The sequence below is a fragment of the Pteropus vampyrus genome, unplaced genomic scaffold (assembly GCF_000151845.1).
Source record: "Pteropus vampyrus isolate Shadow unplaced genomic scaffold, Pvam_2.0 Scaffold462, whole genome shotgun sequence".
Lineage (NCBI taxonomy): Eukaryota > Metazoa > Chordata > Mammalia > Chiroptera > Pteropodidae > Pteropus > Pteropus vampyrus.
Window position 1 is genome coordinate 1,989,642 of NW_011889243.1, and position 27,560 is coordinate 2,017,201.

The window sequence follows — 27,560 nt, forward strand, 5'->3', positions numbered from 1 at the left end:
CTTGCTTATAAAGATTAAATAGATTATAGAAGAATAACAGGACTTGCAGGCTGCTTAGCATACAATATAGAGTGATCTAGAGGGAGATGCAAGAATAATGGTAACCCTGCTGCAAATATTGTGTAAGAGACTTGTGAATACTGCACAGTAAATCTAGACCTTCCGTGGGCACTCATTTAAAGGGAGAGTTCCTCAGAGTGGAACGTCGTCAGCAGCACATGTCTAATAGTTGCTTTCATTTTCATATGCTCATTCATTGAATAGGTCTGATTAATTAATACATGTCACCATCTGGTACTTAGCAAGCCTATTCATTTTTTAAATGTCGAAATTTCAGGGAATGGTGCACACCAATTAAAATCCTTAAAACTGGATTGTTTTGGTATAAAGTATGTGGGTAAGAGGACTTCATTGGAATTCAGCATGCATCTAAGGGTAAACACATCAACCTGAAGTCAATTAGAACAAAGGGAGTTAAGAAACAGGAAATTAAAGAAGAACTGTCCTTTTTCTGAATGAGTCTGCTCCTATATTGGGCTTTTCTTTTTTCTGTTTTTCTTTTCTTCCTAGCACTTGTGATTGTCCTCCCACCTTTTTTTTTTTTTTGCGTTTCCTTTCTTCTTTCTCACACTCTATTTTTATTTTCTTTTTTTCTCCCCATTTCCTCATCTCTTTCTTACCCTGTCATTCCAGTCACACATTAAAACAAAAGAGTCGAATGAATAACTGTGTCGTGATACAGTAAAATCTTAGCTCTCTGTGTCCTAGAACTAGATTGAGTTATTTTCTAGGTAACTGTGAGCTTGAGTTCATTATTCTAACTAAAATGTTTTTAGTGCTTATGTGACCTACATTTTTTTAAAACATAGGCTAAGATTTGGAGTGCCTTTTCCTCATTCTATCTTTATTTTTCAAGTTTGCTATAATGGGTGTTTATTTTATAAATAAATAAAAAACTTAAAAACAAAGCCATTTGTATGAAAATCTTTCCAAAATACATTTCACACTTCTATTTTCTTCTCTCCTTATTAAATATAAGATTCTAAACATAATTTATCATTTACTTGATACCTTGCGATCATTAGCATCAAAGTCAGTCACAGTGCTATTCTGGAAAATACAGTGATGACCTTAAGGTATATGGCTATATGCCCTATACCTTAACTAATCAATGAATTCAGTAAAGTTGCAGGATATAAATAAAATCCATATGCAGAAACCAGTTATATTTCTATACATAAAAAAATGAGATGCCTGAAAAAGAAATAAAATAATACCATTCACAATAGCACCAAAAAAACAATAAAATACTTAGAAATAAATTTAACCAAAGAAATGAAAAATTTGTACATTGAAAACTACAAGACTTTGATGAAAGAAATTGAAGAAGCTACAACAAATAGAAAGATACCTGGTGTTCATGGATCGAAGAATTAATATTATTAAAATGTCCATACTACCCAAAGCCACCTATAGATTCTATATAATTCCTATTTTCATACAAAGATTTTCATATTTTATCTTAATTCATTTAAACAATAGCTCTGTGAGGTAGATGATTATTATACTCATTTAATAGGAGCTTAGCAAATTAATTATGTAAATAATATCACAAGAGGAATCCTTACCTGACATAAAAGAATATTGTTTTTAAGCACTGCTTTTCAAACCTTAGTAAGTTATAGACACCTTTTAATTGATTAAAAAACTGCAGTCTTTCAGTATACATTATAGTAATTTTACTTAAATATGAACAAAGTTAGGTATATATTCCTTATGTTTATATTTCTCATTTAGCTGTAAACCAAAACTTATTTAAAAGTTAAGCACAAAAAAGCCTATAAATCTAATGACATGCAAATTAACATTATTTTAATGTGATAGATGATTGTTTACTGAAACTAAATTGTTGCTCACAATATGAGTATGGAGCTGCCTGCCACCCCACAAGTTTCTTGGCAGCTTTCATTATCATTGGCTCTCTTCTTCTGCCAAATTTCTTTCCAGGATATTGAAAATCCAAGATTGGTACAATGTACAGTGTGTGCACCATGTCATTTTGATCTTTACTTAGTGGGACAGTATCATTTGCATATTAAGTGAGCCTCCTTTTCTATTAATCCTTAAAATTAAAGTGGTGTGCCTGATGGCAGTTCAGAGTAGAAAAACAAATGTATGTATACATTTGTAATCATTTTGTAAATCCTGTAACTTCTTAGTTAATAAGTGGCTATTGCAATGATCCAGCATATGTTTATATTAATTTATTTTAAGTGGGTGTAAACTTTGCTTTCAGTTTAGTGTTGAAACTCTTTTGGAGACTCACAGACCTTTGAAAATATATACTGGATCCCAGTTTGAAAAGTACTCTTTTAATGTGTTTTTAAGGCATTTTTAAATAACTATTATAAAAATAATTCTTACCTATTTATTAGAACAGGTCTTCCAAACACCCTTACCAGGAAAGACTGTTACACTAGTTTATGGTCTCTTTGAAAGCAATAAATATATTTTTTTAAGTATTGTATAATTCAGACTTTTTCCCTTTAAAAAGTCTAAATATAAATGTTTTTCAGAATGTATTGTTTATTCTTTTCCATAGCTAGGGAAGGCAAAATTTAGTGTGGAAAAATAATACCTCCTACCAAACATACAAGTCATGGAAGAAAATAAAGCCTCCAGATACGATGAAGAGTGGTAACAAATGACAGTTTTGCTTCCTCTGATTATGTTGCTATAAAATTCAAGTATGATTTATCTCAGAATGATTGACTCTTTCCTTTCTAATTTCTTTTTACCCTCTTCGTCATCTTTTTCTTGCCTTTGAATCTTGTACTGCCTTCTTTTCTCCTTTTCTTATTCTCTTCTTTTAAACCAGAGAGCACCTATCTTTTCTTCACATCTTTTTACAGTCTGGCATCTTCACTTGACAGCTCAGTAGTTGAGGGCAAGGCAACTTCTAGCAGCATCCCACCATTCATTCTCAACCAGCCACTTCAGAGGTCCCTCCAAATAAGGGTGGCTCCTGACTCCAGCTGGACTGGATGAAAGATCATGATTAATTTGCCTCAATATTCATTCGTTCAATACGCTGAAAGCACAACTTTGGGGCAGCCTAAATAGCTGATTGTATGTCTGTTAGTTTATTCCACGCTTGCTCTGCAGTGAGCACATGGACCTACCTGGCCCAACTCAAAGCTGAGCTGGGGGAAGCACATGTGTGCTTATATTTAATGCTTCTTTGTTCAAGGTATAATTCCACTATGGTGGGCAGTGGTTTGCCTTTCAGGTACCACCATGCTGATGTCTAAAGTAGCCTCTGGATGCCATCATGGGTAGCTGAGCTCTACCGTTTGTGCATACAAGCATTGATTCATCCATCCTGGCTCTTCCATTTACCAGATTTGTGACATTGGGCAAGTCTTAGTTTCTTCATTAGTGAAGTGGGGCTAATAGTAGTATATACATCATAGAGTTTTTGTGAGAACTGAGAGTTTTCATGGGTAAAGTGCTTCAGATAGTGCCTGGGACTTAGTAGTAAATGGTACCTAGAATTATTATTATTCAGCAAACATTATTTCATATCTCATATTTTTCAAGCAATCCAAGAGATATAGAGAAGTTCCTTCTAGGAACTTATATAATTACAATACAACATGGTACTATATTAAAGGTATTTAAGGAATCAGGTAAAGTTTCAGCACTGATACCATTTGAACTGATTCTTGAAGGATAAATTGGGTTTTGCCAAATGAAACAGCATTAGAGGAAATATATTCCAGGCAGAGGGAACAGTTTGTGAACAGAATAAATTGTAAAAGACTATCAAGTCCTTAGCTGTTATTAGAAAACATTTTAACCTTTTCTCTGATGTGTACCATCTTAAGTAAGGGTCTAAGGTAGGTTCAGTGAACATTTTGGAACTTATAATCTTATAACAAGTTTATAATAATTACTATTATTTAACTAGTTCATCAAAAAGTTTGAATTTAAAAACTGGATTGGTATTAAGCAAGTTTTAGTTTCTTCTATAAACAGCAAAACCTTATGTCTTAAGATCTTCCGTATTCTGATGATAGCAAAGTACTGTAATGTGTGTGTGTGAGAGAGAGAGAGAGAGAGAGAGAGAGAGAGAGATCTCAAGGAGGTTTCTTTTACTCATGGAATTTCCACTTATGTACCAAATTAGAGCTGTGTTTTATCTCCTACAAATCTTTTCCTGCAGCTTTGCTTTCACTTCCTTTCCCCACCCTTTTAGTCATATGCTGAAGGTTTTAGCAGCTGTTGAGGTATGAGGTCAGCATTTTTATTGTGGAAGAAGGAAAAGTTGGGAACAGTGATATGAGGATACTTGTCACATTTTCTTTTCCTTTTTTTATATAAGTGACCCATATGTTCCATTACAAAAGCCTAATGAAAACGTGGACTTGTAAATTTTACCCTAGTTTCCTAGAGATGGATTGTGTAGAATGACATAGGCAATAGTTCCTTAGTGAGAGTATCCTTAAAAGCCTATTTACAGCAGTGAGGATTCTTGACTTTGTCTCTGTGGCAATGTGACAGATTTTATGAAGAGAAATAATGGCCTCTGGGAGTCACAGGTTTGGGGAAGGAACTTAGCAGTCCATTCCCCATCCTCCTTTATTATTAACAGATTTTCCTTGGGCACCTTTAGGAAATGTTGTATATATGGTGTTTATATACCACCTACAACACTCTCCCTCTTTTCGTTGACTTGGAAACTGCATTCAGCTTAAGGAGCTCCAGCTCTTTCTGCCCAGCCTGTTTATTGCAAGATTGAAATCCAGTGTGGATTTAATTGTTTAGTATCAAATTTGCTTTAAACTGTTGGACTAGAAGCAAACTAATTATTGTCATTGTATAGCAGTAGAGAGAGTAAAAGCAGTAATAGGTTCTTAAAAAGCTGTCATGACTTGAAGTGCAATAAGTTACTCTTGAATAGCTTTATCTGCAGCCTGAATGGCTTTGGTCTTGAAAGCTGTCAAATATGAAACCATATTTTAGGTCTTGGAATTCTGGCTAGCTTCTAGGGGCAGATTCAGCCATTAAACTCTCCCATTGACCATTTCATCTGAGGATTTGCTTTGAGATTATAAGGAATGTGGAGGCAAATGAGCTTTTCTTATCAAATATTCTATTTGGGTATTCCATATCAGACCGGTTTTTATTTTTCAGTTGACAGTCCTTTATTATTCAACTTAGGTAAGTCCATATCAGGTCTGTTTTGGCAAATAAATAGAGGACACCAGGTTAGATTGTCATATTTCCTATACTTAAGTGCCTTGGGAGACATTTTTTTTTTCTCAAGCATAACTTTGATGACTAGAGTTTTCTATTTTAGGGGTGTCAATGTTGAGCAGGCAAAGCTGCTAGCTATTGATTGCTATTGAAGTCATTTCACAAGGCAGTAAAGCCTAAGGACTGCTCTTTGGACAGAGCTACACCTGATACAGCTTCTCTTTGTGAGAGCCATTATAAATTAAAATAGTTATGGCACTGTCTTTAAGTGCACATCTTTGTCTCCAAACATAATTAGTGTTGAAAAACGAAAACCTCATAGTTAAGGCTTAGACAGCAGCTCCATCTTGTGCTTGCTAAAGGTGTTTGCTTGGTTCATCTCATGGTTTTATAGCAGCATGAATGCGGATGTACATAGAACTTCTAAAAGAATGTCAAATCCAAGGTCTCGGTTTTATTGATGAGTTTCTGTTGCACACGGCACTGACATAAGCTAATTGTGTTCCTAGTGAATGTGAATCTCTTTTGTCTATCCTGTGAGTAATGTTATAGCTGCTAATCAACTCAACAGCCATCCCTTGACAGAACTAACCTACTTGCACTCAAAGTAGGGAATTAGTTTTACTATTTATCAACCAGTCTTGGAAAAAGAAAATATACTGTACTGTTTATAAAGAGAAAATTTAATTCCTCTCACCACAGTGGATTTAGCTTGGTTAACAAGCTATTAGGCCAGGATGCCTTATTGTATTCAATGCCATGTAGTGCTGAATAGACAGGGAATGTTGTTTTTTTGTTTTTGTTTTTGTTTTTGTTTTTTAAGAAAATTCTTGGTGATTGACAGGAACTGTTCCAAACATTAATAGAAATTACTTCTGAGTAACAGGATTACACGCGATTTCTGTTTTCTTTATGCTTTTCTTATTTCTCACAGAGAGCATATATAAAAGAAAAAATTAAAAACAAAGCATATCGTAGGTAGCTATAGCCTTGAGTCTCAGTTCCAGGTCTTTTTCATTTACTGTATGGGCTATCTTTCTGGGCCTCAGTTTTGCCTCATTTATAAAACAGAAGGATTGATCTAGGGGCCTACTCAGTTTTAACATTCTAAGTTTTGTGATTATTGACCTCTTTTTCCTACCTTTTCAGCCTCTACCACTCATCTGTGCCTTTATCCAATATTAGCATTCAACATGATCTAGTTTCTGCCATCTTAAAATAAGGAAGTCCTTTCTAGACATACCCCTACTTTTCACCTAACTTCTCCAAAAAGTTACCTACACTTAATCTCTCTTATCTCCTCACTCTTCAATGCACCAAAGTCTGCTTTCCATCTCCACCATTGCACCAAAATAGTTCATGCTAAGATCACCAATGAGCTTACAGCACCAAGTCCAGTGGGCACATTTAGGTCCTCATTCTCCATTACCTGCCAGCAGCATTTGAATAATTGTCTTCTTTCCCTTAATGAAATCTCATCTGGCTTCTGTGTCATCACACTTACAGCTATTATTTTTTAGTGTGTCTTTTTTTAATGTGTTCTAGTCTCAGGCTAATAGGAAATGATTTCATCAACTAAGGGATGTATCTTTCAGAATATTTGAAAGAGTAATAAATGCTTTCAAACACTCGAAAAATATATTTGAATCTTATTGAAACAGTAGTTCAGTGATCTCCAGCAAATAATGAACTTAGATTTTGGCTGGTTTGTTGGATTCTTCTTATGGAGTTCTTTGATCTTTCAGTCTGTACTTCTTCCACTGAGGCAGAGTGCTTTATGAGTATTGTTTATAAGGGGCTTAGCTTTGTGTGTGTGTATTTGCAATTCCACCAGCAGTGTATGAGGGTTCCTATTTCTCCACATCCTCTCCAGCATTTGTTATTACTTGTCCTGTTGATTATAGCTATCCCAACAGGTGTGACATGGTATCTCATTGTGGTTTTGATTTGCATTTCCTTAATAGTTAGCGATGTTGAGCATCTTTTCATGTATGTGTTGACCATTTGTATGTCCTCTAGGGAGAAATGTCTGTTCAGGCCCTCTGCCCATTTTTTGATTGGATCATTTGGGTTTTTTTTGTTGTTGTTGTTACTGAGTTATATGAGTTCTTTGTATATGTTGGATATTAAGCCCTTATCGGAGGCACTGCTTGCAAATATATTTTCCTATTCGGATGGTTGTCTCTGCCTTGTCAACAGTTTCTTTTGCTGAGCAGAAGCTTTTAAGTTTGGTGTAGTCCGATTCATTTATTTTAGCTTTTACTTCCCTTGCCTTTGAGGTCAGATTCATAAAATCCTCTTTAAGTCCAAGGTCTTTGAGTTTAGTTCCTGTGTTTTCTTCTAAGCACTTTATTGTTTCAGGTCTTCTATTCAGGTCTTTAATCCATTTTGAGTTAATTTTGGTGTGTGGTGATGGGCAGTAGTCTAGTTTCATTCTTTTGCAGGTGGCTTTCCAGTTTTCCCAGCACCATTTATTGAAGAGGCTTTTCTTTCTCCACTATATGTTTTTGGCTTTTATTTTGTCACCCTATTCTCCCGGCCTCTCAACCCCGCTCCCCTCTGTACATCACCAAATTGTCCACTATATTTATGAGTCTATTTTTGATTAGTTTGTTCTTTTTGTTCCTTAGATACTGCATCTTTTTAATATGTTGCTGTATTCAGTTTGCTATTATCTTTTTTAGGATTTTTGTATCTGTGTTCATGAGAGATATCAGTCTGTAACTTTCTTTTTTTCTCTTATCTTTACTAGGTTTTGGTATGAGGGTAATATTGGCCTCATAAAATGAGTTGGGAAGTATTGCCTCCTCTTCGATTTTTTGGAAGAGTTTGAGGAGAGTAGATATTAAGTCTTCTTTGAATGTTTGGTAGAATTCACTGGTGAAGCCATCTGGTCCTGGACTTTTACTTTTTGGTAGGTTTTTTGATGATTGTTTCAATTTTTATATGGCTGATAGATCTATTCAGATTTTCGAGTTCTTCTTGATTCAGTCTACGAAGGTTGTATTTTTCTAAGTACTGGTCCATTTCCTCTAGGTTATTAAATTAGGTATTATATACTGTTTCATAGTATTCTTTTTAAGATCCTTTGTATTTCTGCAGTGTCTGTCGTAATTTCCCCTCTTTCATCCCTGATTTTATTTGTGTCTTTTCTCTTTCTTTAGTGAGTCTAGCCAGGGGTTTGCCAATTTTATTATCCTTCTCAAAGAACCAGCTCTTTGTTGCATTTGTTTTTTCTACTATTTTTTTTTGTTTTCAATTTCCTTTAGTTCTGCTCTAATTTTGGTTATATCTTTCCTTCTGCCGACTTTAGGCTTCTTCCATTTGTTCTTCCATTTCTAGTTTTTTAAGATGAAGCGTTAGGTTGTTTATTTGGGCTCGTTCTTGTTTTTGGAGATAGGCCTTTATCAATAAGAACTTTTCTCTTATGATTGCTTTTGCCGTGTCCCAAAAGTTTTGATATGTTGTACTATCATTATCATTTGTTTCTATGTATCTCTCTTTATTTTTTTCTGACCCAGTTATTCATCAGTAGCATGTTGTTTAATCTCCATGTATTTGTTGTTCTTCCTACTTTCTTTTTGCAGTTGATCTCTAGTTTCAAAGCACTGTGATCAGAGAATATGGTTGGTATGATTTCAACCCTCTTATATTTGTTGAGGCTATCTCTGTGTCCCAGTATGTGTTCAGTCCTTGAGAATGTTCCATGTGCACTAGAGAAGAATATATAAGCAGCTGTTTTGGGATGGAAGGCTCTGTAAATGTCAATTATTTCCAGTTTGTCTAATGTGTCATTTAAGGATGTTATTTCCTTATTGATTTTCTGTTTGGATGAGCTGTCCATATCCGACAGTGGGGTATTTAGGTCCCCTACTACGATGGTGTTTTAGTCTGTTTCTCTCTTTAGTTCTGTTAGTATTTGCTTTATTTTGGGGCTTCCTGATTGGGAGCATAGATATTAATAAGTGTTATGTCTTCTTGGTACATAACACTCGGAGCATAGATATTAATAAGTGTTATATGTCTTTATCATTATGAAGTGTCCCTCGGTATCTTTCTGTACCTTTTTGATATTGAAGTCTATTTTTTCCAATATTAGTACCCAACTCCTGCTTTTCTCTGAATGCCATTTGCTGGAAATATCATTTTCTACCCTTTCACTTTGAGTCTCTATTTGTCTTTGGAACTGAGATGTGTCTCCTGGAGGCAGCATATGGTTGGGTTTTGTTTTTTGATCCATTCTGCAACTCTTTGTCTTTTTATTGGTGAGTTCAGTTCATTTATATTTAGGTTGATTATTGCAATATGAAATCTGCTTATAGCCATTTTATCTTTTGCTTTCTGGTAGCTCGATGTTTCCATTGCTTCCTTTTTATGTGTTTCTGTTTTCTTTATTTTGGTTGGCTTTTGTGGATTTTCCCTCTTGGCCTTCTTGTTTTATGTTATATACTTCCATTCTAAATCTTTGCCCTGTGGTTACCACTATGAATATGAAAAGGATAGTTATATATATATAGTAGTTCCTTTTCTTCTGCCTGTGCCTTATCTCCATTCTCCTTTGTGAATTTGGATCTCTGAATCCTCCCCTTTTCAGTCATTGTTGTCTCATTTTGTCCCTATATATGCTGAATGTTCATTACTATCTTGCTATAGCAAATCTCTTCTTATTTTAAGCTTATAATGTCCTGGTCCTAGTAAGGGTTGCACTCCTCTGCTTCTATCAGCCTGCTAGTCTCTTTACTCCTAATTATGTTTTTTTTGTTATTGTTGGTTGTGGTGGTGGGTTTTTGTTTGTTTGTTTGTTTGTTTGTCATTTTGTTTTAGGTGAGCTGATCTCTTTCAGTATTTCCTGTAGTACAGGCCTCATAGTGGAGAAATTCCTAAGTTTTTGTATGTCTGAAAAGGTCTTTATTTCTCCTTCATATCTAAAGGCGAGCTTAGCTGGATACATTATTCTTGGCTGGTAGTTACTTTCACGTGATAGTTTAAATATTTGATTCCATTCCTTTCTGGCTTTTAAGGTCTGCACTGAGAAGTCTGATGATAATCTAATGGATTTCCTTTATACGTTACTGTTTTCTTCTCCCTGGCTGCCTTGAGAATTCTATCTTTGTCATTGATTTTCAATAACTTTAATACAGTGTGTCTTGGTGAACGCCTTTTTGGGTTGAGATAATTGGGTGTTCTGTTGACTTCTTGAATTTCAAGCTCCAGCTCATTCCTTAGATTTGGGGGGCAGGGGTGTTAAATCTCCTTGCTAAAGAACTCATTCTGCTCATCTAGTCATTTTTTAATTCCTGAAATTGTTGATATGATTCATTTTGGATCTCATTGAGTTTTTTCAGAAGTACCATCCTGAATCTCTATCATTTAAGTCGCATATTTCTATATCTCTAAGCTTATTATCTGGAGACTTTTCTCTTTCTTTCTTAGATGCTTTGTCGCCTTGATTGTTCGTTCATAGTGTTTAATGGACTGTTTCTTTGCCTGGACATTAATGGAAGTGTATTCTGCTTTTTTCCCCTCCCCCCCAGAAAGAATATTATATAATGGGCCCTAGTCTGTTTCAAGGAAAGCGCTTTTCTTTTAGTAGGTGGTGTCTAAGCCTCTTGGATCTATGCTTTATATAAAGTCTTAATAATGTCTTTTTTTCTCTTATAGATATTTAATCACACTTGCTAATCGCAGTCTCAGTTCCAGTCAGTTGTTAGTGTTAGTTTCTGTAGTGTTTCTTCTGGGGTTTCACAGTTTTCGGGCTTGGAGTCTATGGGGGGAAGGGCCTTGGTTTTGAAACCATGGTGGGTAAAAATCAACTGTTGTTTATCTTCCATTCCTACTTTTCTGCCGTCCCCGTTTCTCTGCTTTCTGACCTGATGACCTGGCACTGCCTCTGGCCACAGGGAGCTCACAGTTCTCCTAGGCAGAGCTGTTCAGGGAACTCACCACACTTTCTCCCCTCACCCTCCTCCTACAGGGAGTTCCGGCTATGAGAGGCAGCTTCTTTGTTTCTCCCAGTCCACTGCCTGACACTGGGGTTCTGACCTGTGGTATCTTTTATGCTCAGATGCCATGCTCTGACGTCCTGGAAGTTTGGTTGTTTTTCGTTGATTTTTGGATGTTCAGCTTATTGTTGTTTCAAGGGGATAGGTCTGGGGGCATCTCTCTGCCACGTTTCTGATGTCAGTCTGTGTATATATTTTTTTAAGAGAATATATTTTTCTTCTTTATAAGCATGTTGAAACTTGGCAAAAACTCTGGATTTCTGACCAAAGCAAGGATCCTGTCACTGTCATTGTACAGGAATAGAGTTAACCTTTCCATTTATGAAAATAGTTCTTACATGTACATGCCTACTGCCAACTTTATTATAATATCCAATGTAGAAATGGAAGACTGTAGTGATGTTCTGTGGGAAGATCTGCAGCTATGTCCCTAAGATGAGAGAGAGCCACAAGATTTATTTTTAAAAAGATAAACCTTAAAACCAGCACATTTAATCAACCAGTGTTTATTCACCGTATTATACTAGACATGTAAAGATGAATAAGATGTAGCCCAGGCCTTAAAGAAACTCAAAAACTTCTTTAAGTGAGGAAACAGACAATTAAAAAATGAAAGTGCTTGTTCATCGAGATATGTCTGAATGGCTTTGATAGTGCCATGGAGTAGCCCAGTGGAATCTAGAGTTTAAGGCTACCTGATTTTCAAGACATATGCTAGAAGGGAGGCAAGGACCATATCATGAAAGCTAAGGGGCTTGTATTCCATACTATAACTCAGAGGTTCCACTACCTCAGTGCTCAAGGAATTACCTGGAGAATTTGTTGTAAAAATCAGATTCCTGGACTGATCCCTCAGAGATTGACTCGGTACATCTAGGGTGGTTTCCTAGGTGGTTCTTATTTCGCTAGAAACCTGCAGTCTGCACAGTGACATTTAGTAAGATTAAACCACAGAATAATTAAGCTAGATAAGAAGATGATCATATTAGCATTTTAGAAAGTAAAATTTGGTGGTAGTATAGAATAGTTGGAATCACCTGAGAATCTCATTAAAATGTGGATTCTAATCCAGTAACTCTGGGATTGACCCTAAGATACTGCCTTTCTAACAAGCTCCCAGATTAGATTGATAATGCTTAACTGACTACACCTTGACTGACAAGTGTAGAGAGGTTAGATTGGAATGGGGTGAGACTACAGATGCGAAGATCAGTTATCAGTTTATTGCAGGAATCTAGGCAACAGATGGTGAATATTTGAATTATTCCGTGTCTGGTAATGGCAAGAACGAGTTCTAGTGAAATGTAATAAATAAAATTGGCAAGACTAGGGAGTTAGTAAGATGTGGAGTTTGAAGTGAGGGGAGAGGTGTCAAGAATGGTCTAAAGGTTGAAGCTTAACAATTGAGGTGAATGATAGTGACATTAACTGAACTAGGATAAAAGACAAGAGTAAGAAGGGGTCTGGGGAGTAGAGGAGGGATAGAGTAAAATAGTTTCTTGAACTTGAGGAAAGAGGTAGTTAGAGGATTAGTTTTTAATGCATTGAGTTTGAGGAGTCTATGAGATATTCAAAATATATAGAGAGGGTAGAAGAAGAACCCACAGTGGCCTAAGAAATGTCAGATTGGTAGATAACAGAGCAGTTTCAAAGGCATTTCCGGGGGGAAAGTCACAGTATCATTGCCAGAGACATCAACTGAAGGATTAGATATGGTTCCAGAACAATGCATAAAATTATGGTTAAAAAACTAACTTTCTAAAGTGCTGATTGGCTAAAGGGAGTTCAGAATGTATTCAAATTAGTTTTTCTCTCAATCTTTTAATTTAAGGAACAGGGCCAATTTTATCAAGCTATTCATCATGAAAAGCCTCATAGTGCCTTTTGCATTCAGATTTTCTTCCTTTCCCCTCCCTATCCCCCACAGGTTGATCACATTTAACAAGAGCTGCTGTGATACATAGGGGAGGTGAAAACTAACGGATGAAAGTATTGCCATGCACTGAAAGGAAAGCATTGTTTATGAAGTTCTATTTTAAAAAATGTCTGCTTGTAGCACCTTTACTGAACACGTTTGGAAACCTGGAGAATGCAAGAACTGCTTTAAACCTAAAAGCTTGCACCAGTTTCCCCCAGACCCTGAGAAGGCACCCATCACCCATGGCAATGTGAAAACTAATGCCAATCACAGTAACAACCACCGCATCAGGAACACCGGAAACTTCCGGCCTCCTGTGGCTAAAAAACCCACTATAGCTGTGAAGCCCACTATGATGGTAGCAGATGGGCAAAGTATATGTGGTGAGCTTAGTATCCAAGAACACAGTGAGAACAAACCTGTCATCATAGGGAGAAACCAAAACAGGACAGCCTTGACTCAGAAACCACTTAATAATAATAATGAAGAGGATATCGAAGGATTTAGCCGTGTTCCTAAACCTTACGACAATAATGATAGTGCAAAGAAGATACCAAATAACAATAATGGACTAACTGAAGTGTTGAAGGAGATAGCAGGCTTGGATACTACTCCTCAGATAAGAGGAAATGAAACAAACTCTAGAGAAACATTCTTAGAAAGAATAAATGATTGCTATAAACGATCATTGGAAAGAAAGCTTCCACCAAGTTGCATGATGGGTGGGATGAAGGATACTCAGGGCAAGCACGTTATTCTGAGTGGGAGCACAGAAGTGATCAGTAATGAAGGGGGCCGGTTCTGTTACCCAGAGTTTTCTAGTGGTGAGGAGAGTGAGGAAGATGAACTTTTCAGTAACATGGAGGAGGAGCATGAGAGCTGGGATGAGAGTGATGAAGAGCTGTTGGCCATGGAGATTCGCATGAGAGGGCAACCTCGCTTCGCAAACTTTAGGGCAAACACTTTATCTCCTGTTCGATTCTGTGTGGACAAAAAATGGAATACTGTTCCTCTACGAAATAAGTCTCTGCAGAGAATCTGTGCTGTAGATTATGATGACAGTTATGATGAAATCCTGAATGGTTATGAAGAGAATTCCGTGGTCTCCTATGTACCAGGAAGTATTCAGAGCATGGTATCATCTGACTCCACATCACCAGAATCTTCTTTAACAGAAGAATCACGTTCAGAGACAGCCAGTAGTATATCCCAGAAGATTTGTAATGGGGGAGTATCTCCTGGTAACCCAGGAGATTCTAAGGACATGAAGGAAAGTGAGCCCAATTATGAAAGTCTCTCTGGCAATAATCAGGAGAAAGATTTATCACAAGCATCCAGAAGCTCAGTGAAAGTTCCAGAGACACATAAAGCAGTCCTTGCTCTCCGATTAGAAGAGAAAGATGGCAAGATTGCTGTACAAACTGAGAAGGAAGAAAGTAAAGCCTCTACGGATATTGCTGGGCAAGCAGTAACCATAAACCTCATTCCTGTAGAAGAACAAGCGAAGCCCTACCGTGTTGTGAATCTTGAACAGCCATTGTGCAAGCCATATACTGTCGTAGACGTGTCCGCAGCCATGGCCAGTGAGCACCTGGAGGGCCCTGTTAATAGCCCCAAGACAAAAAGCTCATCTTCTACTCCAAACTCTCCAGTAACATCACCTGCATTGACATCAGGACTCATAAGTGCCCATTCCCAGAAATCCAGTGCAATTCGATACCAGGAAGTTTGGACTTCCAGTACTAGTCCACGACAAAAGATCCCTAAGGTAGAATTAATTAGTAGTGGAACTGGACCAAATGTCCCTCCAAGGAAAAACTGTCACAAATCAGCACCTACTTCACCTATAGCTACAAACATTTCCTCCAGAACCATCCCTGTTAAGTCACCTAATCTGTCTGAAATAAAATTTAATAGTTATAACAATGCTGGTATGCCACCTTTTCCAATAATCATTCATGATGAGCCGGCTTATGCTCGGAGTTCCAAAAATGCTGTCAAGGTTCCTATTGTAATCAATCCAAATGCATATGACAATCTAGCCATTTATAAAAGTTTTCTCGGAACAAGTGGAGAACTTTCAGTGAAGGAAAAAACCACAAGTATAATAAGCCATACTTACGAAGAAATAGAAACTGCAAGCAAAGTGTCTGATGACACCACTAGCAAACCCACTGAATGCCCCCAAGCTAAAGGGTTTTCAAACAGCACAGAGCGTAAAAGGGGCTCAGTGGCTCAGAAGGTCCAGGAATTTAACAGCTGTCTTAACAGAGGTCAGTCTTCACCACAGAGAAGCTATAGTTCCAGCCACAACTCCCCAACAAAGATCCAGAGAACCATTCAAGAACCTGTTGCCAAAATAGAAGGCACTCAGGAGTCTCAGATAGTGGGCAGTGGCAGCAGCACCAGGGAGAAAGCAAGTACAGTGCTTTCTCAGATTGTGGCTTCTATCCAACCCCCACAGTCTCCTCCAGAAATGCCCCAGTCTGGCCCTAAAGCTTGCAGTGTGGAAGAGCTATATGCTGTTCCCTCAGATGTTGATGCTGCTAAGAGTACACCAGTCCGGCCCAAATCTCTCTTTACGTCTCAGCCCAGTAGTGAGGCTGAAGCACCTCAGACCACAGAAAATCTTACCACCAAAGTACAGAAAGATCCTCTGGCAAAGCCAGTCACCACCCCTCCCTCCAAATTAGTGACTAATCCCCAAGGTGAGCTACCACCTCCTTTTCCCCCACCACGCTCTACTTCCTCCCCTTACCATGCAAGTAACCTTTTGCAGAAGCATTTCACCAACTGGACAAAGCCAGCCAGCTCTCCCAGGTCAACAGAAGCCGAATCAGTTTTGCACTCTGAAAGCAGCAGGCGGGCAGCTGATGCAAAACCTAAACGCTGGATATCATTTAAAAGCTTCTTCCGCCGTCGGAAAACAGATGAGGAGGATGATAAAGAGAAAGACCGAGAGAAAGGGAAACTGGTGGGCCTGGATGGCACAGTCATCCACATGCTGCCCCCTCCTCCAGTTCAGCGCCATCACTGGTTCACAGAGGCAAAAGGAGAATCCAGTGAGAAGCCAGCCATCATCTTCATGTACAGGTGCGACCCTGCCCAAGGCCACCTCAGTGTGGATCAGAGCAAGGCCAGGGCAGACCAGTCAGCAATCATGGAGAAGGGTGGAACAGAGGATGGTTTACTACAGGACCTAGAGAAGAAAAGGAGTCCTTCTTCTCCACAGATTCCTAAAAAAATTCTCAGGTATGTAAAATAGACTGGCAGAATATGGGAAATTTTTAAACACATTTTCAGGTCCTAAGTTTTTTTATATCTTTAAGATTACAGAAGAGCCATTTTTGTTTGTAAGTAGCACTTAGTGGCCATCTATCTATAACTGCATTCCAAGATTAACATATTATTAAAGTGATCTTATTGCATTAGACAAGATTTATGGCCCTGGAACTTTAAAGTAGCCTGCTACATTCTGGTGAATGCAGAGGAGCTTTCACCTAGAAAAGCAAATAAATCCATAACACCTTAATAGTAATAAATAATATGTTACTTTGAAATGCTATGATAGTGTGCAGACAAAACAGGATTAAATGAATAAATGGTGGTACTGTTCTTCCCCTCACTGTAGATGACATAAAACTCTTCAAGCAATTCTTTTTGGCTCACCAAGTTGTTATCTCTATATGCAGTAGTTTATTTTAAGGGAATATATGGTTTTTCATTGCTGTCTCTTTCTGTCCTTCCAAGTGTTGCAGAGTGGAGTGGGGGTGGGGCATAGTGTACAAGCTGTTAATAGTTATTTCGCATGTAAATGAGATTGGAGACATTGGTTATTGATATTGAGACCTATGCTTTAATCCTCAGTTCAGCCAGGCAGAGTGTATACCCACATCAGTTCTCTAGGCATTAGTTTTCTTTAATACTGTAATAACTGTTTAATGATCATCTACTCTGTGTAAGGCACATCCCAAATATTTATCTCAAATCCTTATGACAGTCCTCTACAGATTGGTTGTACTCTTCAGATGAGGAAACTAAAAATCTAGTAAGTTAAGAATTGACCACATTTACACAGCTAGTCAGAGTCAGAATTCAAACCCTGATCTGCCTCACTCTAAAGCTTGTATTCTTCCTATAATGTTAACATTGTTAATCAATGCAAGATCAAACAAAATTTTTATATTTTGTCTTTTAATCATTCACAAACTTTAGGAAGCTTAAGTTTTTTCTTTCTCATTTGTATTGTAAGCATCATTAATGAACTACCAATAAAAACAAGGAACTACTATCCCAGTTTTGTAATAAATGGGATGTTTTCCTTATATCTCCTGTCTTTTTATGCTTAGAGATATGCTCCAGGTGCTTCATTCATCTGATTCTGAGTCATCCTCCCTCCTGATTGACAGTAAAACTTCTGTAACAGGTGTGATCTCTCTGGCAAGGACAATAAACTGGGCAGATTCTCTCACCAGCTTTTTTTTTTTTTTTTTTTTTTTAGAAAAGTATAAATAAAAATGAAGTAATCACTTAATGCCTTCACTTTTTCTAACAAAATGCTAGGAAATTTTATATATATTCTTTACTAAAATAGGCTTTTTACATACCTACAAATTATTGTCGAAATGCTAGCAAGTTCCTGTTTTCCTTAATTCCATGTAATACCAAAGCAATAGAATAGTGATTATAAATGTACTCCTGGTAGTACATTTATAATAGTGTGTCATTGGTAGTTGAAAGTGGATGATAGAGTGTTGTAGTCCAGTAGTAATAAAATGCATGTATTACAAGTTAGTGTTTTTCTTAGGAAAGAAGCAATTTAGACAGCACATGGTTGCAGTTACTTGTGAGGGAATGTCAGATAGTTCTTGCAGATTAGAATGGCTATGGGATATTTACCAACATCCTGGAAGGCAGAGCCAAGGAATTATTTGGCCTCTCTTCTATAGGATGAAACTCTCTACTTTAGCTTCTTGCCACTGATATGTAGGCATGAGGATGGCCCAGGCCCTTGGCGTGATAGACTTCTTACTATACAGCTTATATTTTCACAGATTTGGTAATACATGGGCCAGTCATATCTTCTAAAATGTATCAGTTCTTTATAGGTAACATTCATGAATCCAGATGATGTGATTAGTTTTTCTCATGGGTTCTCAGGTTTAACCATACATTACAACAATAACTGGAGGGTTGTGAAACACAGATTGCTGGCCCCCACCCCCGTAGTGTCTGATTCAGTAGGTCTGAGGTGGGTCCTAATAATTTGTGTTTCTAGCAATCTCAGGTGATGCTGATGCTGCTGGTCCTGGGGCCACACCTATGGAACCACTCTTATCTCTTACCACCATTCTAAAGATACGTGCTGTATCTAACTAAAGCAATTTTGAGGTATTACGCTTTTCTTAGAGGCACACGGGAATTTTCACATTTCATAACGTCCAAGACTAAGTAGAAAAGAGGTATTAAATAGTTTTTTTAGCTTTTCAAAAAGTTTAAAACATGAATACACATATTGAAAACTATACACCATTTGTTTTACAATAATCACCTCATTTACTTGGAGACACCGCTGTTATTTTTCTGAAGCAACTTCGAGAGGAAAAACATTCCTTTCAAATGTCAACATTTATGTTTCTGGTTTGCCAGCAGTGTAATCATTAAGTCACCATGCTGTACCTGGAAATACACTGCTGTATGAAATGAATATACAAGTTTTTCTATGAGTAAATGATTCCAAATCCAAACATAAGGAATAAGGAATGAAAAATACTGAAGGCCAGGATGTAGGCTCTGAAACATGAGGGACTTTGAAGAGCCTTTTATTATGGGATTAAATTGTCACTAAGTTCATTTATTTGACCGTTCAGGCAACATAAATTGAGTATTTAACAGTGTCAATAGGGACAAATGGGGAAATTTTCACACTGCTGAAATAATTGGGTTTTATGTTAGCTTCGGCTGTCTGTCTGGTCCTTCTGTGTACAGTGGCTATAATGATACCTATCATATAGAATTAGAGGATATAATGAGAAAATATGCAAAAGAATTAGCACAGAGTCTTGTACGTATTGGGTATTTTAAAATGATAGTAGCCCCTCTGCTCTCAGTATGATAAATGCTAAAACAATGTTTATGCGGAGTGGTACATAAGCACAAAAATCAGCTTAAAGGAGACATCTCAAAAATGAAATACAAACCAGGTCTTAAAAGACAAATAAGACTTTGCCAGCTGATTATAAAAGACATTGTAGGCAAAAAGAATAACATGCAAAGTCACAGAGATGATTATGGCAAACAGGAGCAGGACAGGTGACTGGAAAAGGATAATGAATAGACCAGTGGTTCTTCAAATGTGGTTCATACAAGGTCAAATAGTGACCCTGCAAAATTCACCATTTTCATAATACTAAGACATTATTTGTCTTTTTCACTGTTACAACAGGTAAAACTACTTATACCTTAGCACAAATCAAAGTCATGCCACCATATTATACTAATAGGTTTAAAAAAGAAAATCCAAAACATTGGTTTCACTTAAGAATGTCCTTGATGAAGTTGTAAATGTTATTAAATCTCAACCCTTGAATATACGGCTGTTTAAAAATATATATCTGTGTGATTAAACGGAAAGTACACATGGAGTACTTCTGCTGGATACCAAAGTTTAATAGTTGTCTTAATGAAAAACACTTGTGAAATAGTTTGTTTCAAAATTTGAATTACAAAGCCCCTTTTTTCATGGACCATCTCAAAAGAACAAGTGGCTGATGAATTGTGGTTGTTCACTCTTGGTGTATTTTCTTAAGAATGAATGTAGTGAGCCTATTCAGCAGAAACAACTGGGAATATTTGTTGTCAATGATAAAATTAAAACTTTAAAGCAAAAATAAGAAAGAATTTTTGAAAACTTTTATTTATCACCATGACCTTGATGGCTTGTTAATACTTGAACATTTTTCTGATGAGATTGTTGGGGATATTAGCAAAAAGATTTTTCAATATTATATAATGAAATGTGTCAACATTTGGAAGAGCTGCTTAACTCAGTGAACTAATAACTTCCAAATGACCCATGAGTAAAAGATCTGTGAGTAAAACTGCAAGTTAGACCAATGGATTTTAATGTAACTGAACACAAAAAGTTCATTGATATGGTTTCAGATTCCACATTGAAAGTTACCCTTAAGGAACTACAACTTACCAAGTTCTGGTATAGTACCAAGGAGGAAAATTCACAATTATGTAAAAGGCCACTAAGGTACTCTTCCCTTTCCTGCTAGATTTTTTTCATATAATTTAGCCAAAATAACTTATCACAGTAGATTGAATGCAGAAACACATATGAGAATTTAACTGTCTTCTATTAAGCCAGATATGAGAGATTTGAAAAAAATATTGTTTAGGTTAATACTTAAAGGGTTTATTATTTTCTAATGAATTAATAACTCTTAAATTTTTCTCAGTTTTAATTGCGAATATAATGAATGTCAGTAGATAAGGGCTCACGTAAACAAGAGCCCTTGCCGTTCTCAATGATTTTTAACTGTATAAAGGAATCCTGAGAAGAAAGTTTGAGGACTGCTGAGACAGACAGTGAATAGCCTTGCATAATACAATGAAACATTTGGCCTTTATCATGTAGATTTTGTAAGCAGAAAGTTTTTAAGAGGGAAGGTAGTGTGAGTTGAGATTTAAAAAAAATTTTTAAATAAAAATCTCTTCTGGCATTAGTACTGAAAATGGGCTGAGAGGTGGAAACACCAGTGACAGGTATACCAGTTAAATTTTGGCTTAGGAATGTACTCATGGGCATCATTTCTATCTGGCTAGTCTGGATCAAGAGAACTTAATTGAGTGTGGTTAGTCTGGTTTGTGACCAGGAGGGAATTGCTCCACTGTCGCTTTTAGCAGCAGTAGCCTATCTACCATCTCTGCAACTCTGGTGTCCACAGATTAGGGGATAATATTGCATAATGAGCAAATGCAAGCACTGGAATCAGACAAAGATTTGAATCACACCACTGGTGTGACTTTTTACTTAACTTTTCTAAGCGGAGGCTTCCCAACCTATACAATAGTGATCATAATACCTAGCTTATGGAGATATTATGAGGACTAAATATGTACCTGTAAAGCAGCTAGCTGTACAAGTTGACCTCTTTACAAATTATGCTTAGGGCACAAGAACTTAAGATAATCCTTGTTTAATGTTTTGCCCTGCCAATCTATTCATAGAACAGCCAAGTCTCTTTCTTAAATGTAAATTCAGTCATTTCCCCACACTGAACAAGGCCCTATATATGTGACCTCTGTCTACCTGTTTAATCTTACTCTCTTGCTCATGAACCTCTGATTAATCTGGCTTTTCTTTTTTCTGAGTGCTTTGTTTGTACTGTTGACCATGGAATCAGTACTACAGGACTACCTTTTAATGTAGACCATCTTAAAATGGGTCCTTTTATTTATTTTCATTTTATTTTAAACTTTATCTTTATTTTTTATTTTTTTAATTGAAGAAATGATTTAAATTTTTTTCCTCCCATCTACCTCCCCCCTCCCTCGTCCCCTCTACCCTCTGGTAACCACTAGTCAGTCCATTGTTCATGTCCATGAGTCTCTGTTTGTTTGTCCTGTTCATTTATTGCTTTTAGGTTTATATCCCACATATAAGTGATAGCATGTGATTTTCAACTTTTTCTGTCTGACTTATTTCACTTAATATGATTATCTCAAGGTCCATCCATGTTATTGCAAATAGCAGTATTTCATCTCTTCTTATGGCTGAGTAATATCCCATTGTATATATGTACCACAGCTTCTTTATCCAGTTATCTATCATAGGACACTTCGGTCGCTTCCATGTCCTGGCCACTGTGAATAATGCTGCTATGAACATCAGTGTGCAAATATCTTTTAGATATGAGTTTTCAAGTCTTTGGGGTAAATACCCAGTAAGGGGATTGCTGGATCATACGGTAGATCCATTCTTAGTTTTTTGAGGGCCTTCCTTACTGTTTTCCATAGTGGCTGTACCAATTCGCAGTCTCACCAGCAGTGTATGAGGGTTCCTATTTCTTCACATCCTCTTCAGCATTTGTTATTACTTGTTCTGTTGATTATAGCTATTCTAACAGGATATTTAAAAATTTTTATGATAGAAAATTTTAAACATATACAAACATAGTTAGATTGGTAAGATGAAATATCATTTACCCCAGACCCACACTTCAACAAATAACAATTTATGACCAATTTTGTTTCATCTATACCTCTATCCCCTTCCCTCCATTATTTTTAAGCAAATTCCAGACATCATTTCACTTTGTAAATATTTCAGTATGTATCTCCAGAAGGTAAGTTCTTTTTTTTTCCCATCATAACCATATTACTAAAAAGGGTTCTTTAAACTTTAATGGCTAAGCCCTGGCTAAACATCATCTGGTATCAAGACTTTAAATATTATGTATGTTCTGATGACTCCCACATTTGTATCTTCATCCTTGATCTCTCTCTTATGATTACATAACAAGTATCCAGTTGGTATCTCCACTTAAATTTCAAATGGACATCTCAAATGAAACATATCCAAAACAGAACTCTTGATTTTTCCTACAAATCTATTCCATCTAAAATCTTCCCTTCTTGGTAAAAGGTCCCACCATCCATTCAGCTCAAGCCAGAAGACTAGGAGTCACCTTTGATTCTTCTCTTTCCCTCACCTTCTATATCCAAAATGTCAGCAAGTCTTGTTAACCTTCCAAATATATCCCAAAGCTGTTTACTTCTTTCCACCTTGTCTTCTACCACCCTAGTCCAACCCACCATCATTTCTCAACCCATCATCATCATCTTAATTGATCTCCCTTCTAGCTAATCTAGTCTCTCTAGGTCAAATTAAGTACTCTTTTTAAAATGCAAATCCCATTGTTTCAACACAGTGAAGGAAGTTCCTATATAATATGACCTTTGCCTACCTGTTTAACCTATCTCCTACTCACCCCCTTGCTCATGAACTTCTCACAATACAAGTTTTCTTTCTGTTCTTCAAACATGCCAACCGTACCCCTTTATGTCAGCTATCTTCTTATTTGAAATGCTTCCTTCCTATCTCTGCATGGCTAGATCCTTGTCATTCAGCTCTCAATTTAAATGTCACCTCCTCAAAAAAATCTTCACTGGCTATCCAGTCTTAAGAAACTCCTCCCACCCTATTACTCCTCATCACAGCATTCTTTTCTATTTTAGATTTATTCATATGCTTATCACTTTTTTATTTTTTTTACTATTTTTTTCTTCATTTTGCTCCTCCCTTTTGGATTCAATTTCCTTCTTCCTGAAGTATACCTGAAGTAGTCTTTCCAGTAAACCATAGTGGTAAACTTTTAATTATTGATGACTAAAATCATATTTATTTCATAATTTGCAGGCAATCTTGTCAATCACATGCATGTTCTTAAAAATTTAGTTAAAAAAAATTTTTTTTGTAATCAGAAAAACTTAGCCCATGACTAAGAAAATAACTAACTCACCTAAAGTAACTATAACGCTCCCAGCCGAAGGTAAGGATATCATTTGCCCCCCTGAATGGCCTTTTGACCTTTGGCTAAGCTTTCTAACTCTACCAACCCTGAATGTCATGTTCCTAATTAGCAAAAATCTCCAGCATGTACTTTTGGATACCATATAAGTAGGATTTTTCTAGGATTCCCAGAACTATCTCAGGAATCTAGCTATGCCTCGCACTGCTGGAATTCTATTCAGTCCTCAGCCAACTCCTATTTCTGTCAGGCAAATTAGATTTGGCACACCTTTCCTCCCTTGGGAATGCTGTGCATTTGTATAAGCCTTCCTTTCACCTCCCAGGCCCTTATGATCTTCTTAGTTCTTAGAATTAAGCCACATTCCTCAATAATCCTAGGAGCCATCTAATACATTCTAAGTTCAGCAAACTATGACCTGCGGGCCAAGTCCTGCCTGTCTTATTGGAAAACAGCCACATTCATTCTTTTACATGCTGTCTATGGCTTCTTTTCCACTATTACAGCAGGACTGAGTAGTTGCAATAGACATCATATGGCCTGTAAAGCCTAAAATATTTACTACTTGACCTTTCACAGAAAAAGTTTGCTGATCCCTGGACTCAAATAATAGCTGATTTGTCTGTGGTTGCCAGGCATGCTAAACATCAAATAGGTTTGCTGCTTGCTAAAGTAACCAAAGCCTAAGTTTCTTTATATATATGTGTGTATGCACATATAGTATAGAAAAAAGACACTATGGTAAAATGTGACGTTATCCCCTCTGGAAAGTCAGAAGCTTAAATTTTTAAAATACTTATGTTCCAATTATATCTTAATTTGCATTATCTCTACTAAGAGAACCCTATCAAAGTCATCTTTTCATGCTTAGGACCAAACTGGCCTCTGAAGTTCAAATTCCTATTTCTCATAAAGAAAAATAATTGGAAATAGAAGCTGAAAGTAGCTGCTTGCTCTCCTGTTCATGTGTTCTTTGCTGTAAACAAACTTTTGGACTATTAGCATTTATAGAGATCACTTCTACATTTGCTGACATATTGTTCCTAAAGTTTAGATGAGTTCATAAAGTCCTTACTGTTGATTTTTTTAAAAACTCTGCTTTAGAGAAAACTCATAAGTATCTCACTTGTTCCTAATCACAGAATGATGCAGAATGGTTATGTTTATGCACCAGGATGGAGTGGTCTTCAGACAGCTTTATGTTCCTTTCCCTTTTGGGAAGTGATAAAACTCCAGAAAAGTAAGCTGGCTTGCTTAGAGTCTCATAATGAATATATTCCAAAGTGAAGACTCAAACTGAGAATTCTCTGACTTATTGGGTCAGTATTATTTTTTTGTTTGCCTGAGGTTAAATCCAGTGTCTTATTAGGTAATTCTTAAAACAGTTTCACATTATCTCAATTGTCCCAACATCTATGACAGTGCATTTTTTGTATTTTATAGGAAATTGAAAAACAAAGTAATTTGTTGACATTGCCAAGACCACTCTGACTTCAGAGATGTTTGGACCTGCAGTGATTTTTCTTGTACTCTTGCTGGTGATTGTTGAGTCTGTCGCTGTCTACGTGTCTTCTATAAAGTTAGCCAGAGCACAAGAAGGCGTGGGACCAGTAAGGGTCATAGTGATGTGCACTGATTCATTGAAACAATCTTAAAGTATTCAACACTGGCATAGTTGTTCACTCTCTTAAAAGCAGTTTATGTGAATTTCCTAATGAATGCATACTCCTGTAAATGTTACCACACCTGTTTTATAGTTGAATAATGAGAGACGTTGACAGAGTATCATTGGTGGCAGAAATGAAATTAAATTTGAGTTTCTAATTTCTAGACCTGAATTCAGACCTCTAGACCATAGTTTCAGTTAGTGATTATTTAGCATAACTGTAGTAGGGTATTGATCAGGTGACATTTAAAAGTTTAATTCCAGGACAAGTAGTTTATCCTTATTGGTGCCTCTATAATGGTGATTTATTAATAGCAGGGAGAAAGGCTTGCCTGAAAAGAACAGAGTGATGATAGCAACGCACACTGATTATGCAGAAGTGAAATAGCCTCTGGAATCAACTGTTGGCTTTTCAGTACTGCTAGCACATTGATGAAGCTCCACGCTGTATCTGGGAAGATGTCATGTTCCTCTTACTTCTTAGTGGGGAGGGAGTTTCCCATTCCCATCCCTATCCCTTGGATGCTTCACTTTGGAACCTGTCCCAATTCCTTTCTCCATGGTGATACAAGGAGAAATTTTGCTGGGAGGAGTGAGGAAACAGATCCTGGTGATATTCTCTAGTACCCCACTGCCAAGACCTCACCTGATTTGATTTATTCAGCACCTGTTTCCTGAGTGCTTGCTGTAATGCTCATTCCCTGCGGTATGAGTTAACTCGGACTGCCATAACAAAATATCATAGATGGGGTGGATTAAACAACAGAAATTTATTTTCTCATAGTTCCTGTGGCCAGAGTCCAAGATCAGGTTCCAGCTGATTTGGTTTCTGGTGAGGACTCTTCTTTGCTTGCAGATGGCCGCCTTCTCACTATGTCCTCACTCTCTTCAGTGAATGTATGTGGAGAGGAAAAGGGAGAGACCAAGCCCTCTGGTGTCTCTTCTTATAAGGACATTAATCCTATCTGATCAGGGCTCTGCCCTTCTGATCTCATTTCATCTTAATTGTTTCTTAGAGGCCCCATCTCCAGATACAGTCACACTAGGAGGTTAGGGCTTCAAAATATAAATGTGGAGGTGACATAAACATTCAGTTGGGTGTTCAAAGAAAGAAGAGGTCCCGGTGGACAGTGAGACGTCATGGGCAATGTGAGACTAGAATAATCTTTAAAGACTGGCTGAGTTTGGAATAGATGTTAAAAAAAAGGGAGGCAACTCTAGGAAGGGAAAATAGGCACAGCAAAGTTGTAGAATATGGTGTGCCCAAGGGACGGGGAGTTATGATGTAGAAATACATTGGCCTGTCTGGAGCTGAAGGATTTTGTCTCAGAAAATTTGGAGTAAAGTTGGAAAAATACTTTGCAGCCTCATTGTGATGCATCTTGAAGACCTGCAGACAGTCTGGACCTGACCTTGGCGGATCACAAAGATCTATGGATGATATGGAACAGACGAACAGCAGAACAAAAGAGAGATTTTAGGAAAGCAGGGTGGATAAAAGATACAGGTGCTATGGTTTCTCTTCTCTTCTTATAAGCAGCTTTTTGAATCATGGGGGCCTGCCTTTTGTGCTCACCTCTATCCTTTATTGATACAAAGAACTGAGATAGTGGCTACACGTTGGAAGACATTGTTGGTGTCATAAATGTCATTTCTTTCAGAGTGGTTTTCATCCAGCTAGGGCTTCTAATAAAATCATAAATGTCATACTATACCAAATACTCATTTTATAACATTTTGTGAGTTTGTATAAATTGTATTCTAAGAATAAACTTCAGAAGGTAGGAATTGGTCCCAAAACAACTCCTTTTTAAAATAGCCTGTTTTTCATAAGTGGTTACTTATTTCATTTCCCCTTTTTCACTGTATCACATCTGAATAATGATGCTCCTTAAAATTTTTCTACTCGTTTTTTACACCTTGCTCCTTTTATACTTATCATTCTGTTCTTTTTGGGATGGGATGATAGGGTAGTGAAAAATAGTTTCTCAGAGTGTGGTCTTGGGACCAACTGCATCAGAATCACCTGGGATGTTTGTATAAATGCAGATTCCTGGGTCATACCCCAGACCTGTAAAATCAATCCCTGAAGGTAAGAGCCACAAATCTGCATTTTTAACAAGCTCCCAAAGTAATTTTTAGGCACATTGAAGTCTGATAATAATTGGCCTAAT

General features: G+C 37.0%; 1 protein-coding gene across 14 annotated transcripts in view; it reads left to right on the forward strand.

Annotated features, from left to right (window-relative positions):
- The window catches only part of PEAK1 (pseudopodium enriched atypical kinase 1), a 259,266-nt gene that overhangs the window by 180,067 nt on the left and 51,639 nt on the right, over positions 1 to 27,560 (forward strand). For all 14 annotated transcript variants that reach the window (XM_011382136.2, XM_011382141.2, XM_011382137.2 and 11 more), the window contains one exon: positions 13,189 to 16,431. In XM_011382136.2, coding sequence (XP_011380438.1) covers positions 13,304 to 16,431 — 3,128 coding nt within the window. In that variant the 5' untranslated portion in view covers positions 13,189 to 13,303. The remainder of the gene's footprint in view (positions 1 to 13,188; positions 16,432 to 27,560) is intronic.